Source organism: Gossypium hirsutum, unplaced genomic scaffold, assembly GCF_007990345.1.
Source record: "Gossypium hirsutum isolate 1008001.06 unplaced genomic scaffold, Gossypium_hirsutum_v2.1 scaffold_577, whole genome shotgun sequence".
Taxonomy (NCBI): Eukaryota; Viridiplantae; Streptophyta; class Magnoliopsida; order Malvales; family Malvaceae; genus Gossypium; species Gossypium hirsutum.
In genome coordinates, this window is record NW_024403129.1 from 893 (window position 1) to 12,718 (window position 11,826).

The window sequence follows — 11,826 nt, forward strand, 5'->3', positions numbered from 1 at the left end:
GCCAACACTCATCTTGCATTGCTTCTGGATGTCAGCAGAGTATCATTCAATAAACAAGCTACATTGCTTAGGTAGGCCTTCGATTTAAAATACTAGCCTTGCTACGTGTAACCATTGCATAAGAATTAACTGGGATAGCAGGTGATGGAGAAGACACATGTGGCCTACCAAAACTAGACTTCTAGAGCTGAAACTTACACAAGGGGACTGTACTAGAGTATCAACATGAGCACAGAAACCTCATTCAAGGAATTAACACGAGTAACCATTGGAACATTAACTACTGGAGTACCCTGAGCTGTATGAACTGGTGTCATAATAAGAAGCTTAGAACTAGACTGTGAAATAGAAGGTATGGAAGCTGCAGACTTGGGGCAGAGAGTTTTAAATAGAAATTCATTTTCATGAAATGTACAGACGGGAAATATAGACCTTCCATCAGTAGCTGACAACGGTACCTTTTACATGGTGATACCCAAAACGTGAATGGAGTTACTATTTGTATGGAGTTGACCTATACTGTAGTTTTAAGTATTGTATGGTCGAGGTTAAATCATAAGCAACAAATATCTAAGGAATGAATAAATTATATTGGTATAGTTATGTTATGAAGTGATATGGTTAGTTTGGTTTAACATGTATAGCGGGTATTGTTGTAGTTGAGTATTGAAGTGACATATGATTGATGCTTATTTAAGTGTCCAATGCTTTACTATATGTCATAGTTTCGGCTAATGGATTTTAATGTATATGTAATTTGTTATGTTATTTTATATAAGTAAATATGTTTAGTTAGTTTGATTAAATTGAGGTGAATTGGTTTTTAATTTATATTTTTCGATCTAGTATAAATTATTCGTGAACATCTGAGTTTAGTATGTTATAATGTATAGTTATTCATTGGGGCATGAAAGGTGATAAATGTTTGTGCTGAATTGTGTCTTATTCAGTAATGCCTCGTAACCCTAATCTGGCGACGGTTACGGGTTAAGGGTGTTACATGCTATATAGCTAACGATAGTTAACTAACAAACTGCCTAACTGTCTTATTAGTTACTCTAACATGCTCAACTTTGTAACTTGCCAACAACAAAATCAATAGCATTAGCATCAGTTGTTTACTACTAAGAAATGCAGAGATCAAATGCCAATGACTCAGTCTGGCCACTGAGCAATTAGTAAAGAGTAATCGCTGCGCAGCAGCTATAATATTATTCGTAATAACTATTCACATTGCTAGTACTCGAATCAAAGTAGTAGTTGCGATCCAAAAGCATTATCCCACCCGTTTTGGATGAAAAAAATGCTAGAATATTTAGAAACAAGCCTTCTTCTTCAGCCGTTTATGTTCTGAAACCAAGTCTGAGCTGTTAATAGATCAAGCTGTCGTTTTTCGTTTTGCTAACACCTATTAGAGAAACAGGAATTATAAGAATTTCCATGGGCAAATCATTCACGTATACAGATAAAAATATATACACTATATATCGATGAAAGAGGCAGATAGTATTGCAATGAGCAATGATGATGTCAACCCTAGCAATATAACAACCCGATGGAAGATAATAAACATTTAACGCATGACACGCCCACAAAGGAAGGTATATCGTTAAAATCAGCTGACTAGTATTGTCTTACGCTGTCAAGATGACCTAATTGGAATGGCTGTTGCAAGAAAGTAACGAGTCGGCATACATAATAACCATTATTATATATATCAGTGATATTCAGGTAATTAAAAGCATAGAAAGGAAGATGTAAGGTAATAGGATGTCATATATGAATGAAACTGATACGGGAGGAGGAGACGAACGTACCTCTATTTCTTCATGATCATCAAATGCATCAATGGTGCTGTTTGCGAGAACAGTAGATACACCTTTGCTAAATAATTTATTCATCTGAACCTCGATAGATACTGAAAGAACAGAAAAATAATTTGTAAGATTAATGAAATATGGCGTAAACTTTGTATATCCTTGCAATTTAAGGATTTAGCCTATCGTTCAGACTTTTGCTCGTAGATTTGGGAATCGAAAAATTATTTGGCTTGAGTTAATTCAAATGTAAAATGACAATACAAGCCTAAATCAAAGCAACAACGTATTCTCTCCAGCCAATCATGGTAAGCATGCAGGAAATAATGATTACCGAATGAACCTGAATATTCCATTTCCCACACAACAGGTTAACTAACAATTATGGTGCAAAGAACTAACCGGACAAGCTTGCGTCGGTCAACATAACGAGAACTAATTCAGTGAACTTCAAAAGAAATTGAAAGGAGACCCTAAGACGAGAAAATTACCTATGCCGAATGGATGGATGGATGGATGGACATAACACTCCTTGATTTGTCTATCGTTTTGCATACAGTGACAAATGTTTCTCTCGTCTTCGACAGCCAACAGTAACAAGAAATCATAAGATTGAACTCTAGAATTTATAGCATGTCAGGTCTATTAATGAACTTTTGCACTAAAGCAATAATTTTTTTCTTGTTGTCATGACCAAAGTTTGGCTTTATTTGACAATTAATTTCATTTGGCCTTTCTAGAGTTTTTAGATTTAGTTTGTATATTAAATCTATAAGAGAATATTATCATGAAAGCAAATAATAAATAATATATATACTTTTATTATATTGATATAATTACAAAACCTAAGATGATTTCCTAAAATAATCAAAAGAAAAACTTAACTAAACAATTAAAAAATAAACTAAAAGACCTAAAATTATTGAAAAATCTAAATAAAAAAAGAATTTAAAGAGTAAAATCTTCACAAACGGCTTCCACGGCTAATTTTTTTACTTCACAAGAAGGTCTTCCGAATTTTTCTTCAGTAATTTTGAAGGAGCACGATTCTTTACCCAGACATTCCTGTTAAAATTTTCAAAATATATATCATTGGAAAAAATATATTTCAAGATATTAAAAATAATATGAAAATAACTTACCTTTTCAAGAATTGATAAAGCATCCACTTCCGAGTCAAATTCACTTTTGTCAAATGATCCGCACACACCTTGTGGACTACCAAAACTAGCAAACTTAATCTTTGAAATTGGTCGATCCTGGCATGATAATTCCACTTCTTTTCCTTCGTGAGTATTTATGCAAACCGATCCGATTTCAACGGTTTGGAATTGTACACCAGAAGGATTACCACCAAATTCCTCAAACAATACCAAAGTGTTCTCACTGTCTTTAAGAATGATCGAGGAACATGGTACCTATAAAACAACAAATTAGAATAATGAAAAAATACTAACAATATAAAAATATATATTAACATATGTAAAAAACTTAAGATTACCATCTTTGGGTAGGTTCACCGCACTTAGAGACACATTTACTATCATGTATCTACCACGATAGTCACAAGTCTCTGTCTTACAAAGCTGCTTATCAGCTATATAAGATGGCCAATATCTACCAAGGCTATGACCATTTACCCAAGCCATGCCCTTTCCTAAACCTAGTAAATCCACAACAACTGGTTTATTCCCCAACGGAGCTTTGAATGTTGTCTACAATTTAAAAAAAATAACCAAACATAAATATTAATAAAATCAAACATTATATGTAACATTTATATGCAAGTAAATGTATTGGTTTTAATTACCTTGTACCAAGTGAAGTTCTTGTCAACCGGAATAGGGTCAGAGACCCATTTGGATGATGATTTTGAAGCACAATCTGTGTCGAAAAACTTGTTTGAAATCCCATTCAAACCAACTTTATATGTCCATTTATTTGAAGACAAATCCTTGACAACATTTTTGTTCAAAACTAGCTCAATTGGTGATGTAATTCCAGCTCCAACCAGATCAAACATTGGACCATAGTTCTGCATTATTTTGATTCAAATTATATGTTAAAATTCTAGAGTTTTTTATTTGTCGTATGTATATATATATATGTATGTATATACCTTGAATCCAACAGTGACACTAAGTAATGATATCAAGTTTTTCCCGAGGGATAGGTTGACGTTCCTCTCGAAAACATATGTCACGTTGTTGTTACCATATTTTGACCATTGGAACCTACGAAAACAAATACATATATAATCAAATAAATATATTTTGAATTCAATATAATATATATAAACATAGTTCATAATTACCGATATATTCTCCATTGAAAAAAGCATGAAGAACATGACCAGTATCATTGACACGAAGTGTCACTGTTCCATTCAACATGGGATCATCTTTTGCAACATTAATACTGTCCAAAAAATAAATTAATTAATTAATCAAAATATATATATTTACATTAAATGAATTGAATATAGTTGTGTTAAATAATTTACCTTGTCATATACCACAAATAATCACTAGCATCATTTGCCATATCCTTTTGATCAACAATCTTGTTAACGGAAACATCTCCCTTCCTTGAACAGAAGTAGATTCGATCAACTCGGGTCGCCACATCCATTTCAAAGAACTCGGTTCATCTTCAGCTTTGTTCAATTTCTTAATCATCAATGAAGTTTGAGCAGAAACCTAGTTTTTTTTTAAATATAAACCCATTAACAATCATAACATATTTATTATAATTATAATAACCCAAAACACAAAAATAGGATTTACCTTAGCGGTATTATATGCTTCCTCCCTACAATCTGGAAGGATACTAATAGACCATGCTGGAACAAAGTAATTAATGCCTCCGAAGTTGACATTTGCATCTATTTTGGTATTTGTATTGCTCAAAAAACAACTTGATTTCTCCTTTGTTTCATAAATAGTAGCCTAAATCATATATATAATTAAGAATAATAATTAGAATAAAATGATAAATATTTATTATTTATCAAATAAATTTTTATATATATTCATTTTATTACCATGACTAAATTGCTGAGTTTTTCATTTTTAACGTCTCCATTTGTAAGAATATACTCAATGGAATGTAGAACATCATGAAGCTGCTTCAAATGTCCCATTTTGGTTGATTCAAATTTCCTAATAAAATTAATAATTAATTAGAATAATTATAACTTATACATATATATTCAGAGGCATGAAATTACCATATTCATCGAGAGGTGCATTATAATCATATGTAGTGGTAATATATGGGCCACCAGAAGTTCTACCAAAATTGGTACCACCATGATACTAAAAAATTGGAAAACAAAGGGGTTAATTAATAAATTAAATTATTAATTTTAAGAATTTAATTTTTTAAAAAAATCACTTGCCATGTAATAATTTTGTAGTGTACCACCCTTTTGGAAAAATCGAGCAACAGAGTAAGCAAGATCTTCAGCTGTTCTAAATGGGTCTGCACCACCCCAACTCTTAAACCTAAAGTTAAATAAAATAAAATTTAATGTAAAGTTTATAATTAAAATTAAATTAAGAACAATTTTAAGAAGAAAAAGAAAAAGTCACCATCCAGTCCAATTTTCAGTCCACAATTTAGGGGTATTAGGGTCTTTTGGTTTGTACTCATCACAATACCAACCATTGCATGTCTCCAGCTACGATTATAATTAAACAAATCGAAATCAAAATTCAACCGTTATCACAAAAAAATGTATTTCTAAATAAAATAATATAGTAAAAAGTAAATAAAATACAATACCATAGGCTTTGGTGGAGCAGCTTGTTGACACATGATCCACGGGACACCAATATCAAGAGAATCAGCCATTTGGGCACACCAATTAATATATGATTTCCCCTCGTCTCCATATGGTTCCATAACATTTCCATATTCATTCTCAACCTATATATATACATTTAATTTTGATATTATTTAAATACATAATAAAAATAATAAAACATAAAAAATTATCATATATACCTGAGCTAGAATGATATTTCCTCCTTGAGATGCAAATAGTTTCTCTTTTTTCACCATATCAACTATCAATGTTGTAAAGTTTTTCATTTCATTCTAAAAATAACAAAAATTAAACACATTATTTATATATAAAAGTAAACAAAAATAGAATAGAATTTTTGTTTTTTAAAAAAGTTACTGAAAATCAAAAGAATTACCATAAAGACATCGTTTTTAGTACGAAGAGAAACTCCAGGCATGTTATGCAACCATACAGGGAAGCCTCTAATAAAAAATAATAAAAAAATTAAAAACTAGTTAGATAATTTATTAAATATCATAGTTAGTTAAAATTTGAAAATAAATTAATTTACCCATAATTCCACTCAGCACAGGTATAAGGTCCAATTCGAAGAATTGCATATAAACCTTGGTCTTGAATCGTTTTAAGAAATCGAATAAGATCAAGATTTCCACTAAAATCATACTGACGACGAGTTGGCTCATGTGCATTCCAAAAAACATATGTTTCAACCGCATCCAATCCACCTTCTTTGGCTTTTCTTATAAGATCCGGCCACATCTAATAATAAAAAATTAATCAATCAATTATTCAAAATCAAATTATAAAAAAAAACCCCCGAATAATTCAATTGTAAAATATTACCTGAGCAGTACTTCTGGGATAATGAATCGAACCCGAAAGGATAATTCTATGATTTCCATCAATTATGATGGATCTTGAATCATGAGTGACATTAAGCGCATTCGAATGAAATAGGATGAAAGAAAAAATAAAAGCAGTAAATAAAAGATTGAATATATTCATTCTTCTCTTATCCAGTAAAGCAAAAGAAAAAGTGTTGGGAGTGAAAAATCAGAAGAGTATGATAATGAATTTATAAGGGTAGTAATTGAGTTCATATCAAAGACTAGATTTTCAAAACATATTTAATTAGATTTATATAATTAGAGAAATCAAGAGGTTCGATTTAGTAATATGAGTGTTGAAACTTGAACAACATTAATTAAATATTTTTTAATTATAATTAATTGAGATTTTTGTATCTCTATATTAAATTAAGGTTTCTTTGGTCATGATAATTCAATTTAAAAATTAAAAAAAAAATTTAAGTGTCATTATATTTTGTGTGAAGTAGGATAAACGTATATAATTCTTTATACATAATTTTTTTTGACAAATTCTTTATAAATTAATAATTCATTTTAAAACAAATTTTGTATATACAAACAGGTTGTGGACGATGTTGTATGAACTATAAAATCGAGCAACCAGATTCAAACAAAAACTCCAACTAATTCTCGTAATGTGTTTATCAATCGTCTTGGTTAGGACAACATGATTCTGAGCAACAATGAAGGCAGCCGATGCATGCCAGGGCGGTGCATAGCTGTGTTAACGTGGTGGCACATTGATTATTCATCTTCGAACAACACCGGATGCAGCCCATGCAACAGCATCGATTACATATCCCACCGAAGTAATTCGAGGTTGTCTTAATAAATATCTTGGCAACTTCGGGCAATTCTGGTTCTTGAGATCCAGGACGAATGTTTTCGGCAGTTGCAATCTGGTCACCGAAGCCAACTGAAAGTCTTTGAAGCAGTATCATTTCGGGCGGTCCAGATTCCACGATTTTCTGTGGATCACCTTTCTTCTGGCATGCCAAAAACATTAACAGGGAATGAGAAAGCAGCCTTAGCAATGTTTGTAGAGAAAATATGAAAATAAACGAAGAAACCCCGGCATACCATACTCTGTTTAGAAACTATAGTGATATATACCAGGGTGTCGTATTATACGAGGCAAAAGCATACCTTCCAAGCTCCAAAATGTTTCATTATATTTTTCTCGAGAAGGGTCATTCGGGTATACTCGGAGATGTTGCAAGTTGTATGCTCAACTTTGCAACCTGCCAACAACAAAATCATTAGCATTAGCAACAGTTTTTTTACTACTAAGAAATGAGGAGATCCAAACGAGTGAAACAAATCGAACACATTCCCAATCACGCAGTCTAGTTTAAGTGGCCACTGAGCATTAGTAAAGGGTATTTCCATAATAACTTTTCACATCGCTGGTAAATGATACGGCACAGTCACGAATCTATACCCCGGGCTATAATATTATCCATAACAACTTTTCACATTGCTACTACTCGAATCATAGTAGTTGCAATCCAAAAGCATTCTCCCACCGATTTTGGATGAAAAACAAATGCTAGAATATTTAGAAACAAACCTTCTCCTCGAGCCGTTTATTTTCTGAAAACCAAGCCTGAGCTGTTAGTAGATCAATCTGCCGTCTTGCTAACACCTGTTAGAGAAAACAGGAAATTATGAAGTACTTCCATGCGCTAGTCATTCACGTATACAGGTAAAACATATATAAACCATCGATGAAAAGCGGCAGTTAGTATTGCAATAAGCAATGATGATGTCAAACCCTAGCACTACAAACAACCCAGTGGAAGATAATAAACATTAAAGGGTCTTTAACGCATGACACACCCACAAAGGAAACTATATTGATAAAACCAGCTGACTAGTATGTGTCTTACGCTGTCAAGAGGTATATCCTTAGCCCTCCGTATCTTCAAGTCCATTGTAAAGCTACTCAAATCACCTAATATACCTTTAACTTTAAGGTTGTCGGGAAAACTGCCCTGGTACCTCCCGTATATGGTCAATGGACTTTCAAGTGAAAGGTCAGGAATCCGTGAAGAGTACACCTGTCGCGGACATCGTAAAGAAACCCAAATTAGAAGAGAACCTAAATTGGAATGGCTGTTGCAAAAAAGCAACGAGTCCGAGCAATTAGGCATACATAATAACCATCATGATGTACATCAGTGATATTCAGGTAAATAAAACATAGAAAGGCAGATATGAGGTAAATAGGATGCCGTATGTGAATGAAACTGATACAGGGGGGGACGAACATACCTCTATTTCTTCACAATCATCAAATGCATCAATGGTGATGTTTGCGAGAACAGTAGATAAACCTTTGCTAAATAATTTATTCATCTGAACCTCAATAGAATCTGAAAGAACAGAAAAAATAATTAGTAAGATTAATGAAATATGACCATATCCTCACAATTTAAGGATTTAGCCTATGGTTCAGACTTATGCTCGTAGAATTTAGGAATTCCAAATATTTGCTTGGCTTGAAGTTCAAATGTAAAATGTCAAAGTGCATACAGACCTAAATCGAAAGCAGCACCATATTCCCCCGGCCAATCATGGCAAGCATGCGCAGGAAATAATGATTACAGAATGAACCTGAAACATTCCCATTTCCCACGCAACAAGTTAACTAACAATTACGGTGCAAAGAACTAACTGAACAAGCTGGCGTCGGTCAACAACAATGAGAACTAAATTCAGTGAACTTAAAGGAAATCGAAAGGAGACCCTAACACGTGAAAATTACCTATGCCGAAAGTATGGATGGATGGACATAACACTCCTTGATTTGTCAAACGCTTTTGCATCCAGTGACAAATGTTTCTCTCATCTTCAACAGACCCATCAGCAACAAGAAAAATCATAGGAATTGAACCTCGAGTGTTTGATAGCATGTCAGCCGCCTGACAGAAATAAATAACACGCTATTGATCGTGAGAAAGGAATACTAACCAGATTCTAATTTCTCCAACCATTTCAGAAAACACGAGAAGTTAAACGAAAAAACAAAGGCGGTTACTAACCTTTTCCAGTGGAATAAACAAATTTGTACTGCCCCCCACGGTATATTTCATACTAATCCAAGCAGTGGCCCTTTCAATCGCGTCCTTCGAAGCCAACTCCATGGATGTTGAAAATTGAAAAGCCTCATTACTAAAAGCTATAATGTTAAACGAATCTTCTGGACTGAGCTTAGAAAGGGCTGCAGATATTGCACTCTTGGTACTCTCGAGTGGTCTCCCTTGCATGCTTTCACTTATATCAACAACAAATACGACTTCCTTTTTGAACACCTATCAAATTTGAAAAAGGATAAGGATTATATACCGAAAAGAATAACCGAGCAGGTCAAACACATGCTACACCCACCTTCCTATTCTGCTCACTTCCAGGGAAAAGATAAATACAGAACATATCACTTTGGTCGTAATCATATAAAGACTGCAAAAGTATGCCTCCAAATATGTTACCGGAAGAAACCTATTAAAAGAAGTAGACAAGACATGATTATCAATATCTCGATGATAACAAGTTGAGATATTCCTCATGAAAATATCAGGAGATGGTCATAGCTGCTGATTCTTACACTATATGAGAAGCGGAAGTCAGTATTCGACCATTTGAAAATTTCAGCTTCATATAAGAAACTGAACTTCCCTTCATGGCGTCTTATTTCCTGCGAAATACGAAGCAAATCATATATTGCATCATAAGCCAAAAAAGAAAAAACACGAGCACAATGATTCAAAATCAAAATATGCAACCTTCAAAGGATGACTAGTTGCCTTGCACAAGATTCCATTCGCTACACCAGAGTTCACATTCAATTCTATCTTTTCCTTGTTCGAAATTTTCTTTATAGCAGGGGTAACATACTCCGGAAAACAAAACGGTACAGTCAACGAAAACCGGCCCGCGTTATACGACAACATCTGAGACCAACGAATCTTAATCGAAATATTAGTACCACCATCGATCTGAGAATATAAAACAAAAACAAAAAAAAACATTCATCAGAAACAAAACAACAGGGAGTTAATTCGTTACAACTTGGAAGCATCGGTATCACCTGCGGTATCGTTGAAGTAAATATATGAGGCTTCAAAAATCCTCCATCTTCTGGTCTTGCTATCTTTCCAATACCCTTACTTTCTTGTTCTCCAATCAGTTCAGTAACATAAGATTTTGTAGGAAGATCAACTTCAACACCTAGAATTGAACCCTGTTAGCCAAATATAATATATTATTTGCTTGATAACATTAAATAAACACAATTCCAAACACTAAAATCAAGTTACCCAAACAGTGAATTCAATAATATTTCTCTTTTGTAGGATAAAGATTCCATTTTTAAGTCAACAAAATGAAATGAACAAAATTTTCATAATCAAACGGCAAATAGAGCTTCATGGGCTGAAAAAAGAAAGAAACAGAACTGTAAGCCAAAAAAACAGAAAAAAGAGATCAAAATTTGTCCATTTTTCCATTAATAAGTGGAGGGAACTAACCTGGTTACCCATAGGGACAGCAATAAGACAATCACAAGAACGGCTACCCATAACGCAATGAATCCTCCACGTACCTGAAACTACAATAATAGCGGTATCCACATAACAATCCACGTTTAAATTAACACCCATCATCTGAAGAGGAATCAAAGCCGGTGGGTCATACATTCCATGCACGTAAGGCTGGTAACTCGGCATATCCGGGTTGTCAACCATTCTCGGGTCGGATATAACAGCGTAAACCATCGGAGCTGAAGGTAAGTACCAATTCGTTGACCTCTCCATTAACGGTGGTGCCATACGACGCGCCACCGTTCTACTGTCTTTTCCTAAGTATACCCGTTTCGCTAACTACTGACCGTCCTCCACCGCCTTTGCAAAATCCTCCGCCATTAAAGAAAACACAACGAAAACGAAAAACCCTTTCTTTCTTTTTTTATTCTCTTCTTTATGCAAAAGCTGGGATTACTTCGATAAATGGACTCTTGCAGTGGCGTGAGCAGCACCGAATTTTTTTTATTCTTTTTTCGGTTTACTATTTTCGAGTTCATTTTTATAGTTAGTTAATTAATTAGTTTTTTCTTTATATATATTGCAACCGCGACTGCGATTGGATAAAATGTTTAGGTTGCGTAGGAAAATGAAGATGGTGAGGAAGATGAACTTTCCGATCAAAACGTGGCGGCATCCATTTGGCAAAGCGAGGGATTTACGATGGTTCCGCGAAGCAGTGGATATTAAACCTCCCCAACACAGAGAGACAGGTGGGCCAGTGAAAATCTGCTGACTCATTCCACGTG

At 33.9% G+C, this 11,826-nt stretch overlaps 1 protein-coding gene and 1 pseudogene across 4 annotated transcripts; both read right to left on the reverse strand.

Annotated features, from left to right (window-relative positions):
- Positions 1 to 1,182: 1,182 nt before the first annotated feature.
- LOC121226886 (von Willebrand factor A domain-containing protein DDB_G0292028) lies at positions 1,183 to 11,826 on the reverse strand. 4 transcript variants are annotated; one of them, XM_041110494.1, is made up of 13 exons: positions 11,193 to 11,816; positions 11,027 to 11,106; positions 10,588 to 10,740; positions 10,283 to 10,495; positions 10,105 to 10,194; positions 9,888 to 9,998; positions 9,542 to 9,811; positions 9,265 to 9,421; positions 8,772 to 8,872; positions 8,387 to 8,557; positions 8,068 to 8,142; positions 7,644 to 7,738; positions 7,103 to 7,483 (listed from the first exon to the last, which is right to left on the reverse strand). In XM_041110494.1, exons 1-12 carry the CDS (start codon positions 11,197 to 11,199, stop codon positions 7,688 to 7,690), a joined length of 1,479 nt encoding a protein of 492 aa, XP_040966428.1. In that variant the 5' UTR covers positions 11,200 to 11,816; the 3' UTR covers positions 7,103 to 7,483; positions 7,644 to 7,687. The 4 variants fall into 4 exon arrangements, 3 of the variants coding, with proteins under 3 accessions (XP_040966429.1, XP_040966428.1, XP_040966427.1); XM_041110493.1 differs by having other exon boundaries at positions 11,027 to 11,816; XR_005924561.1 differs by lacking the exons at positions 7,103 to 7,483; positions 7,644 to 7,738 and adding an exon at positions 9,037 to 9,113 and having other exon boundaries at positions 7,872 to 8,142; positions 11,027 to 11,816.
- LOC121226887 (beta-galactosidase 15-like) lies at positions 2,735 to 6,692 on the reverse strand (annotated as a pseudogene).